The following is a 22,161-nucleotide window of genomic DNA, read 5'->3' on the forward strand; positions in this document are numbered from 1 at the left end:
CTTTGTGACAGGCAGACTTCTAAGGGTGACCCCAAGCTGGCCCCAACTCCAGGTGAAAACACTGATTTGGATGCTGATGTGAAGGCACTATTGAGGCATGATCAAGGTGATAGGCCTTAAAATAGGGAGATGATCCTGGCTTGAGCACGTGGGCCCCAGAAACTTCTCCAGCTGGAATCAGTAGAAAAGATGAGAAGAGGCAGAAGAGAACAGAAAGATTCAATTCAAGGCCAGAGGACTCGACCCTCTGCTTCTGACTCTGAAGGCAGGGAACGAGGGAAGCTTGTAGAAGCTGAGAACAGGTGGTCACCAGCCAGCAAGAAAACACGCGAGTTCTACAGCCCCAGAGCCGAATTTTGCCAGCCATCCGGGCGAGCTTGGAAAATGCTGCCTACAACTTCCTTTCTGCCTCTGAGGCTCAGCAGAGGAGTCAGCCAGACCCGCAGAACAGACCTCCGGAACTGTGAGATACTAAATGTGTGTTGTTTTAAGGCACTAGGTTTGTGCTAACGTGTTAGAGCAGCGACAGAAAACGAATCCAAACGTCTCACTCCTTCACTGAGCTTGTGGGGTCCTCCACCACCTAGCCTCACCCTGCTCTTGCAGATCCGTTGCCCACCGTGCAGCCTCTGGTCTCCCTGACAGCTGAGCTCGGCTTTCCTCTCCCTTCCCTGTCCCCCTCACTCTGCCCCCCACCTGGAACGCTCCCCCCACTTCTCCCTCCGTCAGGCCTGGTCCCGACCTCCTCATGTCCATCCTTTCTCACTTCCAGGCTGGGCATCTCTTTCGCCTACTATGGGGTCATCCTGGCCAGCACTGAGCTGCTGGAGCGGGACCTGGTCTGTGGCTCTCGGTCTGAGTCGTCCGCGGTGGCAGTGCCTGTGGAGGCCTCGGAGGAGAGCCAGAGCCCCTGTCACTGCCACCTGTTTGCTGCCTCCGACTACCGGACCATGATTATCAGCACCGTCGGTGAAATCGCTCGTGAGTGCCTCTCTGCATTTGGGGCCCCTCTCTGTTTCGGGTGGGGACATATTTGGGGCCCCTCTCTGTTTTGGGTGGGGACATGCAACTCAGAGCCTTAGAGGACAGAAATGTGACCTCGTCATAGACTTGGCTCCCACCTGGTAGAACCAAACCACTCCCCCAAATCGTGCTGACATGTCTCCGGTGCGGGTTGGTAGAGCTTTGAATTACTGAATTATATCAATTCCAAGATGCGTTTTCCCTGCCACGTTTTAACATCTCTGCAATAGGGATGTCTTACCATGGCTCGTTAGATTTAAATTTGCAGTGCTATTTCCGTTTTAGTAGATGTGAAATAATAGTACTTAAAATTCAATAGCACCTTGAAACTGATGAAAAACAGTAAAAAACATTTAAAACATAGGTCTAGCAAGTTGGCAATTTACAGTAGACCTACGTTGATGCAATAAGTGTCCTGGGCATAAACTGTCCTTTACCAGTGCCCGTTGAACTTCTCCCACGCGGGTCCAAAATGTTGAAAGGGGTCATGAAATTGAGGACAATGTGACTGGGTCTTGGCTGGAATAGCCACGAGGTCCTGATGAAGTTACCTCTCTCCGAAATGACAAGGAAGAATCCGTGCCAGTGTTGATAAATGCCACCTGCTTTCAAGGTTCCAGAAAGTGTCTGTGTCGTTTGCTTTCTAGTGAATCCTTTAAATATCCTGGGCATTAATTTCCTGGGAAGACGGCTGAGCCTGTCCATCACCATGGGATGCACTGCTTTATTCTTCCTTCTCCTCAACATTTGCACTTCAAGGTATTTTCTCTCTGGTTACCTCAAAAGAATCTAGCTTTGCGCAGTTGTTTTAAGATGGGGCCTCCTGACCCAGAGTGTTCAGTGGACGTCGGGGGCAAGTTCCTTTCCCCAGGAGAGTGAAGGATGGGCTGCCTGTTTGTCTGGAAGGATCTTGGCTGGCACCTAGCACTCCTAGTCCTACTTGTCTCTGACTGGGCCCCTCTTCAGTTATCACAGTATGACATGGGTACCGGTGTAGGGGTACTCACTTCGCCCACCAAAATATTTAGGATCTTTGTGCAAAGCTTCCTGGAAAAAGGGACTCTAGTTGTTAACCAAATTATCCTGACCCGTGTCAAGAGTGTAGTGATAGATAACACACCCATGGTGTGAAAATTCATTTCACCCTTAGTTTGCAACCCTAGGGTGGCCTCAGTGGTAATATATATCACTTTTTCTGCAAACTGCACCATTTTGGGGGTGATGCTAATCTGGGGGGCCAGGCTGGAATGGCACACTTGGGGGAGTGGAGAAGTCAGGAAGCAGGACTGAAGGTTTGAGTCGGGCATGTGCCTCGGGACCCCACAGTCAGCTGAGCAGCAGTGGCACCCCCCCCCCCCACCCCGGGACCTGGTTACCCATGGGTGTGTGCGAGCATTTATAATGCACTTGGTCTGGGCCTTCGGTAACATCCTCACTTCCTGTTCCACAGTTCCGGCCTCATCGGCTTCCTCTTCATGCTGAGGGCCTTGGTGGCAGCCAACTTCAACACAATCTACATTTACACGGCTGAGGTTAGTTTTGGGGGTGGAGTCGGTTACATCCAGGCTTGCAAGATGAGCTACTTAGAAGTGGTGTCTGTCTTTGGATAATGCATCCCTGGCTACCACTGATTTTTGATGATTTTCTAAAAACATCCCATTAAGGTGACACCAGAACGTTTATTTGATATGGCGGTTCCCCTGCCCCGCTGAGTCTAGTGAAAGCCAGTGAGTGCCTGAGAAAAAAGGACTGTCTCTCCTTCTCCCTAAATAGCATGCGTGTAAAAAAACAACTCACTCACTAGCACCATGCTCCCAGAAGAAATAGTCTGGTAGCTGCATGTCGCTGTTAAAATTTCTCTCTCATTTTGAAATTAGAATGTATTTTTCACCTTTATTCTTTTGAAAGATCACATCCCCCTCCATCTGTTATTTGCTGCATGTAGCTTAAATTCAAGTAACTCATTCTTTCTTTATGGAATTGATACATCATATTATATGCAAGGCGCTACCTGAGGGAGCCTGAGGATCTTCTCATACACCTTCACTTTGGTCCTAGAAATAAACAGCATCTGAATAGGAAACTTAGTATTTTAGCTGGTTTTGTTATTATTGACTAAAAAAAAAAGGTGCTATAGGGACTGAGAAGGCTGCGTTCATTTCCATTTCAGGACGTGTGGAAGGCTGCTCAGGATACAGCTATGACACATCAAAACCATTAAAGCCAGAGAAATATTCTCCCCGACACACACAGATAAAAAAGGAAATTATGACATATTCAACATATACTTCATTTAGTTCCATTAACATCTTCTAAAAGTATTTTGTGAATTTATGAACCTAAAAAGTCAGTGTGTAACATGGTGTTTTTCTAAAGTTACATTTGGAGTATTGAATTTAACATATTTTGGAACGTGGTCATTTAAAGGGTTGTTTCTAAGTATTTTTTTCTGATACTTATTGTTACCGAAAGTCAAAGATGTGTATCTGAAGATGATCATCTTCTATTATTCCATCTCCCAAATTGTCAAAATATCAACAAAAGATTTTGATATTATATAAAGAAAAGAACATCACCATGCATCTGAATCCAATGTTTTTGGGTATAATCAGCAGCCTCATTTTCCAGAAAAAGAAAGCAAGCTCCCCGTGAAGGCTGCCCACCCCCGACCTTCTTCTATAAATACAGTAGTGTCCTCTGAGACAGGATAGAATCTTGCTTTTGCATTTGACAGATGGTGGCTAACAAGACGTGGCCACATAAAGGGGCTACGTGCTTTGCTTTAGTGAAACGATGAAAACCGTTTTATTGCTATCGTATGGCAGTAAGACTTCTCCAGAGTTTTGAGAAACCATTCTTTCATATGAAGTGTTCTCCCTCTACTCTTATTTATTAAATAACGTTAGTAAATAAGCATAAATTTGTTAATGCTTGCGTATTAAACTTCCACCAGTTCATTAAGAATTAGCGAAATAGAGATTAAATTTTACTATGAATGGAGGAAAGTTGCAGCAAGAAAGCGGACAGGGCCGTAGGGTTCTGCAGTGAGAACACTCTGGACGGCACAGAGCTTCCCCAGCACGCTGGGTGATTCCTGTCACTGTGTCCCTGTCAGAGGTTCCAATGAATCATCATTACTTGGGGAGTATTTTCTTTCCTTTCAGTAGAATCTCCTTCATACATTTATAGCTCTAAAGTGGAGCTAACCTTTCTAAAATTATACTTGGAATATTCAATTAAACACTCATTTTGGAATCTACTCCAAGGACAATTTCTAAGTGGCTTTTTTTTTTTTTTTTTTTTTTTTTGGTGATTGTTGTTTAAAAATTCAAAGTTGTGTGCCTGGGAAAATGAATGTCATCCAGTCATCCTATCTGTCCTGCATGGAACATTTGGCATTTAAAGCACGTAGCAAAGCCCGCCCTGGGAGCGAGGGCAGTGGGGAAGGGCGAGGCCTGGACTGACTCCCGCTCTGCTCCTCCCTCCAGGTCTACCCCACGACGATGCGTGCCTTGGGGATGGGGATCAGCGGCTCCCTGTGTCGCATCGGGGCAATGGTGGCGCCATTTATATCCCAGGTACAACCCAGAGGTCTCTGCAGGGAGGGTGGGTCTAAGGGACATATGGGGAAGAGGAGCCCCGGGTCGCTTTGGGTTGAGGGTGTAAGCAAGGATTTGTGTATTTCGTGCGTTTTCTCGGGGTGCCGTCGTTGGCGAATTGGGCAGGGAAAGGGCTAAGTTTAATGCTTCCGTCCGGTCAGGAGCAGGTATTGCACTGTAAGCAGGGCTCGGATTTGGTTGGGCATCGTTGGGGGAGGATGCAAAAGAAATGGATGACACAGGAGCTGGAGCAGCTGGATGACAAGAGGCTGGATGACCCCGTCCAGCGGTGCAGTTGAGAAACACAGCACAGAGCGCACGGAGGTTGAGCAGAGACGTGGGGAGGTGGCCGCGGGCAGGTTAAGCCCAGCGCCTGGGCAAATCGGACACAGCCTGGGATAAAACCCAGGGGTGACCTGCACCTGTGGATGGAGCACCGTTTAAGGAGGAACAGAGGCGGATGTGGCGACCCGCACAGTCATGGCGCCTCAGAGGGCTCAATGGCCGGTCCCCCTCCCTGGGTCATACTCTTTGGGCGACAAGAGATGGGAATCCCCCCGAGCTGCCTGCAACAAAAAACACAGGAGTGAAGCTGGGTGCTGGGGGGGCCTGGCCCCAAGCACTAGGGGGCCAACACGGACCCAGGCCCTGCCCTCACGTCTGTCTGGGGCCTGGGTCACTCCTCCATCTCTCTGAGCATTCGAGCCTGACTCCTCTCTCCCTGAAGACCAGTGCGCTGTGCTTGCCTGTGTGTGTGTGTGTGTGGGGGGGGGGGGCCGCCCCACAAATCCCAAACACGTATCCTTACATCCAGCCCCCAGAAGACAGTGACACACTCTCCGCATCCCGAGAAAGAGACTCATCAGCCACGTCTGATCAGTTGCTCACACTTGGGCTTAATCCGTCGTGGCCAGGAATCAGGGTTATGTAAAGTGTGGCCAAAGGGGATTCGTGATATTGTGCTTTATGATGAGATGTGTGTGGTCTTCCTCCGTTTCTGGCACAGAGCGCCCACAACCCGTGCGATTTCCTAAACGACGAGTGACACACACTTCTCACTATGTTAATGAGGTGACTTCTGGACAGTACTGAAGGATGGGGATCGGTTGCCAGGAAAACCAACCATGTGATTAGGGGTTGGAATTTTTAGTCATACCCACCTGACCCCTGGGGAGGGGACAGGGGTTGGAGGTTGAATTAGTCACCAGTGGCCAGTGGTTTAATCAATCATGCCATTGTGACGAGGCCTCCATGAAAACCTGAAAGGACGGGGGTCGGAGAGCCTCCGGGTGGGGAGGCAGGAAGCCTCCATGTGTGGTCATGCTGGGGACAGAAGCTCCTTCGTTTGGGACTTTACCCTATGGACCTCTTCACCTGGCTTTTGAGTCATACCCTCCTCTAACATCCTCTGTGATAAAATGGCAGCCTGGTGAGTAAGCGGGTTTCCCCAGTTTCTGAGCTGCTCTACCTCATTAATCAAACCCAAAGAGGGGACCCTCTGATTGACAGCTAGTTGGTCAGAAGTACAGGTGACGACCAGGACTTGTGACTGGCCTCCGAGGTGAGGGCGGTCTTGGGGAACGGAGCTGTCGGCCCGTGCGGTCTGACGCTGTCCCCCACAGATTGTGTCAGAATCGAGTCGCTTGGCGGTGCACATCGCAATTGGGCAGCTTTCAGACACGGGGTTGTCATGGGCTGAGCAGGCCGTCATGTTTCAGATTGTGATAAGCGCTTTAGCGGTACTATGATAACGAGTGAAAGGGGTGACAAGTCTTTTAGGCAGGGCTTCTCTGGGAGGTGACACTGGAGTTGAGACCTAAAGTATGGGAAGTTGACACGCCGCAAAGGGGAGCAGCGTTTCGAGTAGGATGACAGCTGGCACAGGGCCCGGCAGAGACTGGTGTCCCAGGACAGGAAGTAGCCGTGGCAGCAACTTGGAGGGAAGTGTAGGGGAGAATGTGTCTTCCTGGGGCCTCTGGATTATTTTTCTTCGGAGTAGTGGGAAGTAGTTTAAGGTATGACACAAGTGAATGACATCACCCATTTTGCACTTTAAAAAGAGCACTCTGGGCGCCACGTAGTGACATGCCGGGGGGAGGAAGGCGGGCAGAGCAAGCTCACGACGAGGCTCTGATCTCACATTGCCGTGTAGTGCTCACAGGAAACGGGGAGACTTCTGAATTCTGGAAAGCCCTTTCTCTGATAGCATAAAGATATAGGAAAAGACTACATTAAAACTCTCCCATAGATTAAGGACAAAAACCCTCATTGAATTGTCACAGCTGAGCACTGATTTTGTTGTCCTGTCGAAGACCTGATCCTCTCTGAAGCATGGAAACCCAATGGATCAAAGATGGTACACAGAACCTCCCAAGTCAACGAGAACGGAAAATCTATCCAGTTCATATTTTCCTAAGTGATTTCTAATAAGCAATAAACTCAATGAGAAACTGTACGCTGCCAAAGACAAACTATACCAGGCACTAGTTAAAGTGGTGAGGACAGTTGTATCTAGTGCAATAGGGAAGACAGTCCAGTGTGAGCTGAATTCAACTTCGATTTATATAGAAGTGGCTGGGCGTTTTAAATGGGAGAATGATGGATTAGGATGAGCAGGGTCTTGGTGAAGTCAGGAAAGTGAAAAATTGCAAAAAGCGGGAAGGAGAGTTCGGTCCATATGAAAACCAGACAGGGACCCTATTTACAGGTGTTGAACAAACAGCAGATTCTTTTGGCAGCCTTGAGTTATCTCAGGTAGACACTTTACAGGGCTAGAGTTACCCTAGGGATTTGGCCTTGAACTATTAGAAACTATGTTAGTGTTTGTTCAAGTCTTTATAGACCAAGGTTGAGATCTAGGTGGAGAGAGGCTTAGAGGAACCTGGCTAGAGCTTGGTCAGGGAGAAAGTCTTGTCAGTGTCAGGTGGTTCATACATGTGTGTGTTTATTTTTGGTGATTCAAGAGCTTTCCGAAGGCAATTTTGACCACACACGATTTTTTTCTTCCACACTGAAAACGCGAAAAAATAAAACTAAAGTTTCACTACCTAACAGAGATAACAAATCTATATATATGTATGCGAGGCAACCCTTGGTTGACCTCACAGATTGCAAGAGCCTTGCCAGTTTACAATGTACAATGTCAATGATTTGATACATGTACGTATTTTGAAATGGTCACAATAAGTTAACACCCATCACTACTCATAGTTATAAATTTTTTCCTTGTGATGAGAAGTTTTAAGATTTATCGTCTTCGGAACTTTCAAATACACAATGCAGTACGATGAACTATAGTCACCTTTGCCGTATGTCATATCCTCCACACCTCTTGTAACCACCAATTTGTTCTCTGTGTCTGAGTTTGGAATTTTTTGTTTGCTTATTGTTTTTAGATTCCACATAAAAGTGAGATCAGACAGTATTTGTCTTTTCCTCCCTGGTTTGTTTCTTAGTATAATGGCCTCAAGGTCCAGCCATGCTGTTGCAAGTGCCAGGATTTTTTATGGCCGAACAATATTCCACTGTATACATATACCACGTTTTCTTATCCAATCATCCATCAAAAGACATTAGGTTGTTCCTGTCTTGGCTATTCTAAATAATGCTGCAATGAACACAAGAGTACAGATACCCTTTTAGGTTAATCTTTTTGATTCTTTTGGATAAATACTCAGAAGTGGGATTGCAGGTGACCCAGGACTGTCCCCTGCATGACAGCCACAAAAGCTGAGGCCCCATACACACACTCAAGACCCTTTCTAAAAGATATTGGTGACCTGGAATGAATCAGGGAGAGTTCAAAGAAGGCACCCCCCCCACCACCCCCCCGCGCGCGCGCACACACACACACACACACACACACACGCGCGCTCCTGTTTGGAGCGTATTTCAGTAGGCTCCTAGGTGTGTGTTAAACACCTCCCTGTCAGGGTGATGCTTTAAGCAAACAAGCCTCTTTGACAGAAAGATGACGTGTCCAGTGGCTGTCCCTGTCCTGGGCCCTCGGGTAGCAATTATCTGCTTAGGATAAATTCCTAGAAATTGGATTGGTAGGCGAGGGGGTCCGCTCATTTCCCACTTTGATATATTCTGCCACAATGCCCGTTGGGGAGGTTGCGCGGCTGTGCGGGGGGAGCCCTGCTGCTTCGCATACTTGCCAGTTGGCTCTGTCCCGTCCGTCTTTGTCAGTCTCATGTCCACAGTGCTAGCTCTGTTATTGTAATCAGTATTGCTGCTCTGACTAGGAGTCACACTGAATATTCTTTTCCTATTTTAATCGGGTATTTTACTTTGTTTAGCTTCTCCATTCAGGTCCTTGCCTGTTTTTCAATTCAGTTTTTTAAAATGCTGATCTGTGAGAATCTTTCATATATATATATATATATATATATATAAAGGATTTTTAACTACTTTTCTTACATGTTGCAAATATTACCCCCGATTTTCAATTTGTTCTTTCTCTACAGAAACTTTTAAGTTCATAGACGTTTAAATTTATCAACATTTTTCTTCATAACTTCTGGGTTCCCTGATTAGGATTTTGAAAATGAACATCTGTCTTTTCTTGCAGACCTTCTGCTGTCTTCTCTTTTGGGGGGACAGTGTGTGTAAATTTCTTATTGGAGTATAACATAGATATAAAAGTGTCCAAATCATGTGTTCAACTTAATTTTCACGAAGTGAATGCGGCCCAGATTCTGAGCCAGGAATCTCTGACGTGCCCCCTTCCAGGCCACCGAAGTTTCGAAGTATAAAGTCTCCCACAGGAAACAGCTTTGAGGTTTCCTGAATGGCAGGCCAGTTGTCCTTACACTATTTATTGAATAACCTAGTTTTCACTCATGGATTAGCAATGCATTTGCTTATATTCCCATAATTACTTGGTCTGTAGCTAGCCTATTTTATTCTATTGACCCGTCTGGTTTCGACGCTGTCATATTCTTTTCATTAGTCGAATGAGCTATAGTACAATTTCGAAACTGGCCTTTACGGCCCATCTCAGTGCTCTTCCTTCTCGGATGTGCTTTAAAATCATTTGGTTACACTGTCTCCTTTGTCTGTCCAAAGCCTATTAAGATTTTAATTTGTTAAATGTATCAGTTAATGTAGGAACAATTGACTTTTTTTTCGTATTCTCTTCCTAAGGCCAAGGTTTGTCTTTCTTTTCGTTCAATATTCCTTCCAGGTCCCTTGCTTGGATTGTATTGTTTTCTACAAATAGATCCCGGCACGTCTTGTTAAGTTTTTTCCTTAGGCATTTTAAGGCTTTTCTTTGTTATTGCAAATAAATTATTTTCTTTTATTATAATTTCTAGTCTAACATTCTAGTTATTTGTATTTAGAAAGACTATTGAGTTTTTTGTCTATTGATTTTCTAGCGCCTGGCTGCCCAAACTCATTCCACGTGGTTAATCATTTGCGTTTTTCGGTTTATAACTGTAATGTCCTGTGACTTCAATTTATTTCTCCATGTTAAAGCCTTCCAGTTAGCTTTTTATTGTGCTTAAGATTTCATAGCTTATAAAATGTAAATTCCACACTATTGACTATCTCTTTCTTCTTCTTTACAGCCACATTACTTAAAAGGGCTCCTTCTCCTCACTTTCCTCCTTTCTCATCCCCCCGCCCCCCACTCCCCACACACTCATTCATTCCTTCGCCGCCCCCAACCTGGCTGCAGCCATCCTCACTCCACCAGAATGATTCTTGACAAGGTCTCTGGTGACCGCCACATCTCTAAATCCACTACCACATTTGACCCCTCCCTTACTTTGTTTTTTCCTTTATATATATATATATATATATTTTATTTTTCATTTAGAGTTGGCATTCGGTATTGTTAGTTTCAGGTGTACAGCATAGTGATTAGACATTTATATAATTTACAAAGTGATCTCCTTGATAAGCCTAAAGCCCATATGACACCACACAGTTACCATATTATTGACTGTATTCCTTATGCTGTATTTTTACATCCCTGTGACTATTTTGTAACTACCAATTTGTACTTAACTCCCTTCACCTTCTTCACCCAATCCCCCGCTCCACCCTACCCCACCCCACCCCACCCCCGCCACTGGCAATCACCAGTGCTTTGTATGAGTCATGGGGTCACCATCCGAGACCTGGAGTCGTCGGTTTTCTTTCCTTTCATTATCGTAGTCAGTCCCTAAATCATGTGGATTTAACATCCTATTAGATGCCGAATCGTCACCTTATCTCCTTTCCCACCACCGCCGCCTTTCGCTGGACCACTAAAACAGTGTCGGACTGGTCTCCTTGGGTGCGCTCTTACTCTCGTTCAACTCATTTTTCTCACTGCATCCGGAGACCTTCTATTGTTCTTGTGCTTGTAACTCTTTATCATCTTGCCCTTTGCCTTCTTCACAGACCAACATCCTCAACATGATTTACAGGCCTCTGCCGACGAGGCCCCCTCATCTGGTGCTCTCACCTGTTCTTAGCCATAAACAATCTGATTCTTGCAGTTTGTTAAAAACACCAGTCATTTTCTCATCTCCTGGACTGGAAATCTTTTCCCTCTTCCCTGTCTCACCTCCAGTTAGCTATGATTCATCCTCTGCTTAAGAAATCTGTTGTCCTAAACTAAGTTTCGTCTCCTGTCCGTGAGCTCTTTAAGGCACCATGAAATTTCCCTTCATATTGCTTTATTAGATTGTAATTGCCTATTTGTCAGGCTATTTAAAATCTCTTTCTTCCAATAGACTTAGGCCCTATGGGGACAGGACATGTGTATATTTTGCTGATTTTTATCCCTAGCTGCTTCTCCAGTGCCTGGCATATAGTAGGTACTCAGAACATTTTGGAAATGATGTATCTGGCTATTTTTTTTTATGTATAGAAAACATTTATTTTGCATATTTTGTATCTAATTATTTTACTGAAATCTCATGAATCTCAGTTTGCGTCCTTAGAAAAGCAGACGCCAACATGGAATTACACATGCAAGAGATTTATGGGGAAATTCCTGGAAGGGTGAAGAAGGAGAGGGAGCGGAAGTGGGCAAGGAGATCCTTCAGACCATGTCGTGTGACAGCAGTGAGAACCTCACTTAGCTAGAGTATTTGTCTTTCTGTGAACTAAAGTTGTGTGTGTGTGTGTGTGTGTACGCGCGCACACATGCCAGTATTTTATTTATAAATCTTGAATCAATACTCATATATGAGATAGTTTGTTTATGCTTGTTTTATCTGTTAGGGTCTAAAATCATTGTCATCGTGGTTTCATTAAAAAAGAAATAAGAAAACTTTTCTTTCCCTGGACTCCGTTCCTTACAGATTTGAAAGAAATGACCTAGGAAAGTGACCCCTGGCACTTTTGAGGATATACTTCATTAGTCACTCTTTTCTAATTATTTCTGTTTTATATCTTTTCTTGAGTAAATGTCAGGAAACAGTTTTACTGAATATCTACTTATTCAAATTTATTCACAAAGAACTGTTGGGAGTATTCTCTATGGCTCACTTCCTCTGTATGTGATTATTTCCTCTCTCACATTCCTAACTCCATGTATTTATGACTTTCACTTTAATTCATAACTAGCTTTATTTTATCCTTCTAAAATAGCTCATAGCTCTTGGATCAACTTGTCAAGTTTACTTATTTTCAATTTATTCTTTTTAAATGAATTCTTTTACACCAGTTTTTTTTTTTTTTACTTTTTGAGACAGAAGTATAGGACAGCGTTCTTTTTATTAACAAGATTTACAATTATTTCTGAATATAAAAATACACTTGTAAAATTTCAAATAGAAATGTGGTACCAAGAAAAAATTCCCTGTAATTTGATCACCAAAGAGAACTACTGTATCTCTCAGTAGTTTCAAGTACATTCTTCTAAATGCTTTTCTATGCATATATTATTTTTTCTAAGTATGTCTGTATATCAGTAATATTTATATACATGTAGATGTATATATTTTTACGTTATACATATATATATGTATAGACACATATATGTAGATATATTTACTTCTGTGAATATTTGCATATCTAGCTACATCTATGAATCTATATGTCATGGTCAGCTGCAGAGACAGATGAACTCCCACCCTCCAATTTGAGTCGGATGTCAAGACTGATGAAGCATACCCACACCAAGAGGGCACGAAAGGTTTCCTAATTACATAGTTCGGGTCTCTGGGAGAGCTGGACAGGCCTCTCACAGATTAGAAGTGGCCTAAGAGAGCAAGGACAGGAGACTGGCTGCAGTTTTTATCATGGTTGGGGTGAGGCTTCCAGTAAGGCAGGCGCCAAAGGAAGGAGCACTCAGGCCTTCTCATCAGTTTGTCCAAAAGTTGGGGAACAGAGAGAAGAGGGAAAGACAGGTGAGGCTTAGAGGCTGTCAGCAGTCATCAGATGGGGTCAGATTCCTCTTTCTACGGGGTATCTTTATCTGTAAGTATATATGTAGATAGGCACATGTATAAACACATCCATCCACACACACATCTACAAATATGTATCTATGTACTGTAACTGCCTTTTCTCATTAATAATCTTATGTCTGTACTTGTAGATCTTCGTTCAAGTTGGTGCATAGATTCCCATCGCATAGATGTGTCATAATTAGTCATTACCTCGATTATGCATAGGTTCCCATGTTCTTTCTTCATACAGTGGGACACTGAACATCATGCACACTACACCTCTGTGCATGTGCAACTCTGTTATGGCCATTCAACATGGTCATTGAGCTCTTTAATGTTCTGTGTACTGTACAAGTCAAGGTCCCAGATTCTTTGAAGTTACATTCTAGTGGAGGATGGACATGGGGCGGTTTACTGTGTCAGATATGAGTAATGCTGTAGAAACATAAAATAGGGAAAGAGAGTGATGAAGGCGATCTTCTATACAGGGTGTGGGGAGGATCTCTACAATAGGGCAGGGACATGTGGGAGGGCCTGTAGACTTCTAAGGAAACAATTTCGAAGAGGATGTGGATAATTTTTAGATCAAAGGGTATACATATTTTAAATTGTGAATCTTGTCCAATTGTCTTTATTTTTTAAAAAATTGTGTACTCCCTGATGTAACATATTAACACATTCTTAAAGAAGCATCCTGTTTTTTTTCATCATCAAACTGGATAGTAACCATGTCTTTTAAATCTTTTTTGATATGCTGGACAGCCAATTTTCTTAATTTGCAGTCTGTCCATTTTGGTAAGACTGAGCATCTTTCATTTATTACTCATTTCTATGTGTTTTGGTAAATTATTTTTGTGATTTGCAATCTTTATATAGACCATTAGCCATTATTCTACAAATATTTTTTTCCTTGTGGTACACTTTTTGATTTTACTATCAAAATTTTTGGCATACATATTTTAAAACTTTGATGCAATTTACCAATTATTTTCATTTAAAGAGTTTTGTGTCACTCTTAATGGCCTTCATCACTTGTTCACCCATATTTCTAAAGCACTGAAAGTTCAAAGGTTTTTCATGTTTCATCTAACACTTAAGGGTTGAGGTAAGATCTAGCTTTAAAAAACAACAAAACAATGTCTAGCTGGTTGTTCCTGGGTCATTAATCATCCTTTTGTCTGGCCCCTCTCAATTGACTTGCCATGCTCATATTATAATAAATCAGATTTCCATAGATACTTGGATCTGTTTTGCGACCCATTGCTTTACTCACCTCTCTGTTTTGGCACCAATATCACACTGCTAATAACTATACTTTAAAATAAAAAAAACCTGCACTTTCCATCTAAGAAGTAAATTTGTTCACATTTTCATGTCCTTCGATAGTTATCTTTCTTCATGTCTTGTTCATTTCTTAAGTTCTTTCTATTTTTTTTTTGTTTCCCATTAGCTGTGTCCTACAAATTTAACATTGTTGTATTTTCATTACATTCAATATATTTTTGAGATTTCCTTCTCTCATGCATTGTTTTTGGAGGTTTTGCTGTTATCTTTCTATTATTTCCAGCTTGATACCATTTTAGTCAGAGAATCTAGTCTATGATTTTAACTCTTTAAAAATCTTTCAAGGTTCATTTTATGGCCCAGAACACAGTCTACCTTGGTAAATGTTCTGTGGGCACGAAAAAAGGACTGTGTCCTGTTGTTGAGTGGTGTGTTTTATCGGTGTCAGATTCTGTTGGTTGATAGTGTCATATAGTTTTTCTATATTCCTGTTGATTTTGTATCTAGTAGTTCTATCAATTGTTGAGAAAGGGGTACTGAAGTCTCCAACTGTGTGGATTTCTCCTTTCAGTTTTTACAAAATGTATTTTGAATTCTTTTGTTTGATGTATGGACCTTTATGATTGTTGTGTTGAACAGAACATTTTATTAATATGCAATATCCCTCTTTGTCTCCGGTCTGGGCTGATTTTTAGAAGGAGAGATGATCAGGTATCTTTTCTTTTTGATACAGTGCATCTGGAGTGAGGCCTGGAAATTTGCATTTTAATACACTTTCCGGATTATTTTTATAATCAGGTGTTATTCAGAATTCTTGTTTGTAAACGATATAAATCGACTTTGGCTATCTTAGGCAGAAAGGAGTTTACTGGAAGATTACTGGATTGTTGGAGTCCTAAGGAGCAGAGCCCCGCACCCCGCTAAGGAAGCCAAAAAGGCAAAGCAGTTATTCTCCCTGATCCTAGCTGGTGACAGTTTATGCACTAAACTCAACCCATCAGGGTCCCACACCACCTAGGACTTTGAATCTGGTGCAAAGCATGTGAGCTAGGGCTAGTTAGAATCCATTTTGGTGATAGCGAGAATTTTGGTGTCCAATAACAGAGTGGTGCCAATGGCAGAATTTAGACACATGCCTAACTATGGCATGATTTGGTTATCATTCTGGCTGCCTAGTCTCTTTGGGTTTACATCCTTTTCTGAACATTTTCTCTCATCAATCTATCTATCCATACGTATAAACGTATATGTTTATAGTTATATATTTATACAAACTCCTGCTGGGGGAAAACTTATTTTGGGAAATAAAATCAGAACATAGTACTTATTATTTGCTGGTCAACTACAAAATAGTTAATGATGCTAAGATCATGGGTTCCCTTGCATGACAAATGGAATTATCTACTGTTCTGGAAGGCAGCAGGCCCTACGCAAGGATGGACTCTCAAATTATGTATCTTAGGGAACCTAAGTGGTGGTGAAAGTTCTACGCTGTGTGTCAGGGACCTCTATGTGACTTTGGACGAGTAGTCACTTAGCTCTGACTCTAGGCTCAAGTGAGGAGGTTGGCCTAGACCAGATGGTTTCTAGGCCTCTACAAACTGCAATATTCTGTAATTCTAGAATATTGTTGTTCCTTAACCACTTCAGTTAACCATTTTTGTGAAGTCAGTTGACAACTACCAGGAGCCTGGCTTTTTGCTAACTTTGGACGCAGTCCTAGGGAAACTCACATGTGAGATGGAGTGTCTGAACTAGCCATTATTAGGGTGAGAAGATCCAGGAGAAAGGATGTATACAGTGTGGCAGAAATCCATTCTTACTGTGGAAAAACGGCCATCAAACAAAGTTTTGATTGTTGTACATGAAGATAATGTGAAGATAATGAATAGATGAGCCACGTTATCTTTTCAGAGACCCCTAGTACATCTCTTCCAAAAAAACTTTCTCCTGGTTCATCTTATCAACACCGAAGAGGGTATTGCATGAAGTAAGAGGGTTTGAAGTTAAGCTGCACTGGTATGACAGGGGGTGGGAAACCAGGCAGACCCCCCATCTTCCCCAGATCCTGGTTTACTCTGGAGACGCCCGAGGGGGTGGGTGCAGACAGATGCCTCAGCTGGCCAATGCATGGCAATACCAGCCCCGATTCATGGAGGAATCCCACAACGTGCCTATGACAGCCTGGCCCAAATACAAACTAGATCTAAGATGTCGAGAACGCGCGGCTTACAGAGTGGCTGCAAAGCATCTTCATTTATGGATTCGGTGTGGGGAATCCTCATTTTCCCTTTGACATAAGGATGAGTTTAGAAGGGAGAGGGATACAATAAATTGCCATTCTTTGTCACTTGCAGGTTCTCATGAGCACATCATTGCTGGGGGCCCTGTGTCTTTTCTCGTCTGTCTGTGTCGTATGTGCGATTTCTGCATTCACTCTCCCCATTGAGACCAAAGGACGGGCCCTACAGGTAAGTGATGCAGAGATCTCTTAAGCATTCTCAACGACCACCTTTTGAACAAAGGACATGAACTTGGGGAGAGTATGGAAATCCTTTTAAGCAGACACGGTATTTCAGTGTGTGCTAACATCTGTTTAGCGTGTCCCAACAGAAAAACTAGGGGTATCCATTTTCCCGCATGTAACTTTGCGCAGCACCAAAATTAAAGTAACAGCTTGATGAGGAGACTAGAGTTAATGACAGAGGCCTCAGCGGTCTACCCTTCCCACCGTCCCATCTGGATGTGAGCACTGCCACAGATCCAGGTGGCTTCAGCGCCGCACCAGTTGTCGTCCACCACTACTGACAGTCAGCAGACACTGGCTGCTGTTTTGCAAAGTGTAAGGTAGGCTCCTAGGGGCGAAGATGTAGAAGACGAGGCCTCTTCTAGCTGTACCCTTATCAGAGTGTAAGTGGCGGCACTGATGTTTTCCTGTCTTAAACATAAAGCTTGCCGCGGGTGTGCAAGGGTGCGTGCGAGCATGGGGCGGGGGAGAGCAGTTAGGGTTAGGTAGAGTTTGGTTGGTTTCGAGCTGCCACCTCGAAATGATGCTGCGGAGAGTCATGATGCTGCTTGGCTGAATGTGGCTAGCCCTCTGTCCCACGTCCTATTCATGGTAAACCACAGACACATATTGTATTTATGTTGGTACAGGCGCGTTTTACTCTGAGTAGCTATAAAGAAGGCACTACTGAGTAAAGGAAAAAAACAAAACAGTATTCACTTTTTTTCTCAGATCCAAAATGTGCTATTTTATTTTTTAAAAATGCTAGCTTATCTTTAAGATAATGTGCATTTTAATCACAGATTAGATAACCTGTCATGTAATTATGAATTTAGGGCTTTGTTTAGATTCCATACTTGGAAAGGTGACCCATTCATGGAATGCCTAAAGCCAGAGACTCACTGAATCAGATGATTTATATGATTCCTTTTAATATTGTAGAAAGGGATTAGTACAGCCTTCGTACAAATGAGGACACTAAGGCAAAGGTATGTTGAGGAACTTGTATAATGAAACAGGGTAGTATGCAGTGGAAGTGGAATTTAAATCAGATTGCAAAATTAAGTGGTGCTTAATTGTACGCCAATCTCCCAGGCTTACTTAGGAGCAGTACATATAAAAGGAAACAGACTATCTAATGTGGCCTGTAGGTGTCCAAGTCAAGTCATATCCAATTAAAAAGGACTGTTCCTTCTTCTGTTGACTGGGACTTGGTTTTAGCGTTGTGGTGAAAGAATTTGACATGCCTATTTATAGGTGTTTTAAATATAATTTCCTTACAATTTTAACATGTATGTTAGATAAATGCAATTGTCTGGGCACAAAGTCCTTGTCGGCGCTGCCACTCAGTGGCTACATAATATGTCTTTGGGCAAATCTTAAGGGTATGAATCTCAGTGTTGTGAGCACTTAATGTATGAAACTAGTGACTGAAACTATTGAAACTATAAAACTTTTAGAAATGTTTAAAACATGACAAAAATTTTAAGTTCTTTCCGACAACATAGACACAGCATCCCCATGATTTGGATGAACCAACCTGGTTAATAGTTTAATAGCAGTGATTCTCTTTTATATAAAATTACTCTACGAAACTCATTTTATTCAGACTGAGGTCAGATACTTCTAGGAGTTTTATGGTTTCAGGCCTGACATTTGTCTTTAACCCATTTAGAGTTTATTTTTGTGTATGGTTTAAGAGTGGTCCGGTTTTCCAAATACCACTGAAGAGACTGTCGTTACTCCAGTGTGTGTTTTTACCTCTTTTCATGTAAGTGAGGGTTTCTGGCTCTTATGTGTCTGTTTTTGTACCAGTACCGTACCGTCTCGATTAGTAAAGCTTTGCGGTACAGTTTGAGATTGAGCGCAATACCTCCAACTTTGTTCTTTCTCAAGATTGTTTTGGCTACGTGAAGTCTTTTGTGGTTCCATATAAATTTTAGGGGTATTTGTTCTAGTTCTGACATTAGTGTTTTGATGGGTATTGCACTGAGACATATGGTCATTTTAACAATAATAATCCTTCCTATCCATGAGCACAGCATATCCTTTCATTTATTTGTGCCCTCTTCAAGTTTATTCCTAGGTATTTTATTTATCTCTCCTGATTGTTTAATGTATAGGGATGTGACGGATTTCTGTATGTTAATTTTGTATCCAGCTATTTTACCAAATTCTTTTATTCTGTTTTTTGGTTGATTCTTTAGGGAAGAACCTGGTAAACTAAAAAATTCTTTAAAGAGGATATTTATGTGGTTGTTTTCTGAATGATGTCTACATTACACTAGAATAGCTGAATTATAAAGCTATCATTGCATTGTCAGGTACACAAAGGTAAATTCCTTACAAGTTTATTAATGAGCTGCCCAGTACGAGTTCCTAGTGCCAGACAGCTGAGTGTGAATCAGACTTTTAAAATTAAATGTATTGATCTATTTCTTTTTCCAGCAAATTAAATGAAAAACTGCAAGCTGATGTTTACCAGAGAAGAAAAATTGCGTTTTATCTTCATAAAGAGCTGTGGTACATTTTTTAAAACCTGGTTTTATTTCTGTATGCAAATTGGTAATTAAGGCACACGAGGATAAGGTGGGTTAACTGCAAACTGATCTCTTCCTAAGAGTCAACGTTAGAGAACTTTTATAAAGTGTACTTTAAGACTGGAAAGGTATGTAAGATGGCTTTTCTTCCTTGACATCAATTCTGTAAATGAATAATTATTCTCAGATAAAACATATACTTGATATTCTCCCACGAGGCCTATATTAAAGGTTAGACTGAAATTTTGTAGCTAAGACAAGAACTTGGGGTGGTAACATTAAGGCTTTCAAAACAGTTATCACATTCACAATATAAATTAGCATAGTTGTTTATAGTTTCCATAGTTTGTTAATGAAAATTGCTTATTCATAAAATATGCAATATGATTAAATTAGTATGAGTCTTAATTACCAAGAAGTTGGGGATAATTTTTTCCTTGGCATTATTTCTAATTTCATTACTTTACAGGGGAATCTTTGATTCCCATGGTATGATAAAAAATATTAAGAGTACAACGAACCCTTGTAATTATTTGCATGTCACAGTCCACCAGGTGAGGGACCCTGTGGAAACACCCAAGACTTATCATGGATCCCAAGGCGGGGCTCACCTGCTCTTACCCCCATTCTGCAGTGGAAAAAAGAACTACAACCACAACATCAGCAAACTGTGTGTATGAGAGGGTTTATACCTATTTCAATAAGGGTGCAAATCACTCCTGGCACAGATGGCTTTCCTCTAAAGGGCCAGACAGTATATAGTCTAGGCTTTGTGAACTACATATAATGTCACTTCCCCACCCCCTGCCTGAACAAGCCTTTAAAAATGTAAAAAAAAAAAAAAAAATCAGCCCTCAACCTGCATGAAAGCCATCCATAGGATGAATGTGGCCAACTGGGTATAGTTTCGTTGAAATAAATACTAGGCCCAAGATGAAAACCATTCTTGCCTGGGGTGCCACATCAGCAAACCGAAACTTCAATGCACCTGCACGTGCTCTGCTTGAGCAGAAGTGCACTATAACCAGCTCTAGGCCTGCTTCCTTATTTATCCTCCTCTCCCACATTACAGTTCTCTGGACCCCTGGAAAAGCAGACTGTCTGCTTTACCATTAAATGAAGGCAATTTAGTTGATAAAAACAAACTTTTAAAATCATTTTTAGCAGACCTTGGCAACAAGGACGGGATCCAGAGCTGACTGCTAACGGCCTGCGGGATGAGACACACAGGTGAGGAACCCTTTGACTTCACTGTTCCTCTCATCGAAACCGAGGGCCGTGGGTAAGTCACTCTCGGATTTGAGCTTTGCTCCCGAGTACACTTCTCCAATCCACATGCTATTTAAAAAATATTGTTCCCAGACAGGTTCCAGGGGTCCTTAGAAGCTATACTGGGAGTCCATAACAAGTGGTAGCTGTTAGGGAATTCATAGAGCCTCGAGGTAAGTCCACAGCATAAACTAAATCAGACTATTAAAAGCCATGAAGGCATCTAGCACTAAACACATCTTTTCACAAAAGGAATGATTGATCTGTTGCTAATAGGAATCTCAGCAGCCAAAGCTGGAAAACCGGTGGGCACAGGGCAAGCACTTAACTTAGACTTAGAGCCCTCACCACCTAAGTCTTCTGTACTAAGTTAGATTGACACTAAGTCACCTGCCAACCTCAAGAAAAATTCTATGCAACAAGGTACACTGTAAAACACATAATCCCCAAACCAGTGGCAAATCCCTCTTTAGAACTGATCTGGCTCCAAGAAACCCAAAGCTTAGCTAAAGAAATAAGATCCTCAAGCTTCAAAGATGACAGTGTTCCACTTTCTGGTATACCTGTTTATGTCTCAGAACTGTGATTCTGAAAGCTGTAGATATCTATAAAAATAGCAAAATCTTAGTATAACACTCTAAAATTACAATGTTCCAAGATAGTTCAAGAAGTGCACTTAAAGTAAGGGTTCCCAAATCAGCAACCAGAATGGACTATTAATTGGTATGCAGAAGACCCTAAAGGCTTCAAAATCCTAAAACAGCATTAGATTCATGGCAAAAGGCTAATGAAAAATTAAAGACATAAGACCATAGGACTGATATGACCCCTACTGCCCTCTAGCGTCCTTTACTGAGGACTCAGTCTACTAATACTCTACCTGAATTGTCTTCCCGCTCAGAAGAGACCATGAAAGTCCACCTAGTGGCCTTACAACTCTAAGACAACACGAGCCTCCACCATTACATCCTCCTAGGGGGTTCATCATCAAAATACTGGCCCAAAAATCGGCACCTCATTGGGAATCAACTGGGACACTAGAAACAAGTCCACAATAACTTCAACCTTCATATTTCAAATGAGGGTCCTTCCCAGGGTTAAAGTGACTCTGAGGTACTCTCCAGTAATGTTATCAGTGATTCCCTAAATATGCAAGGAGAAACTAGATGTCAGAGCTACACCCTCTGAACTCTACTCACTCTGCAGCCTTTCTTTTAGATGGTCTCCTGGGAAAATTAGCAGAAGCCGGTGAAGAGTGAGAATTTGTAGCAAAGTCAGCTCTGCTGATCTGTAGTGCCTGGTCAAAGAGGAAACATGAGACAAAAACCAAATGGATATGAAAGTTGTAGAATGTCTGTGGTCAAGCTGGCTAAGATTAGAATGGATTTAAATTTTTAAAAATGAGTTTAATATCAAAAAATTGTCTAAAAAACCTTTAAGTAATCTGCCTGGAAAACAAAGATTTTGTGTCTTACCAAAATAATCTACTGTGCTTCCTGTTGTCTTTATAAGGTTTTTGATTACTTAAGAAAACCCAATCTCCTCAA

General features: G+C 42.3%; 1 protein-coding gene across 4 annotated transcripts in view; it reads left to right on the top strand.

Annotated features, from left to right (window-relative positions):
* SVOPL (SVOP like) overlaps positions 1-19,661 on the top strand; it is a 47,083-nt gene extending 27,422 nt beyond the window's left edge. The window contains exons 10-15 of one of the 4 annotated variants that reach the window (XM_016161908.2): positions 773-981; positions 1,671-1,782; positions 2,474-2,555; positions 4,512-4,601; positions 16,657-16,770; positions 19,254-19,661. In XM_016161908.2, coding sequence (XP_016017394.2) covers positions 773-981; positions 1,671-1,782; positions 2,474-2,555; positions 4,512-4,601; positions 16,657-16,770; positions 19,254-19,265 — 619 coding nt within the window. In that variant the 3' untranslated portion in view covers positions 19,266-19,661. Of the gene's footprint in view, positions 1-772; positions 1,030-1,063; positions 1,436-1,670; positions 1,783-2,473; positions 2,556-4,511; positions 5,322-16,656; positions 19,007-19,253 lie in introns of those variants that run through there. The other 3 variants (XM_016161907.2, XM_016161906.2, XM_036230847.1) reach the window with 3 other exon arrangements.
* The last annotated feature ends 2,500 nt before the right edge of the window (positions 19,662-22,161 follow it).

This window comes from Rousettus aegyptiacus, unplaced genomic scaffold, assembly GCF_014176215.1.
Source record: "Rousettus aegyptiacus isolate mRouAeg1 unplaced genomic scaffold, mRouAeg1.p scaffold_m13_p_13, whole genome shotgun sequence".
In the NCBI taxonomy this organism is placed as follows: Eukaryota; Metazoa; Chordata; class Mammalia; order Chiroptera; family Pteropodidae; genus Rousettus; species Rousettus aegyptiacus.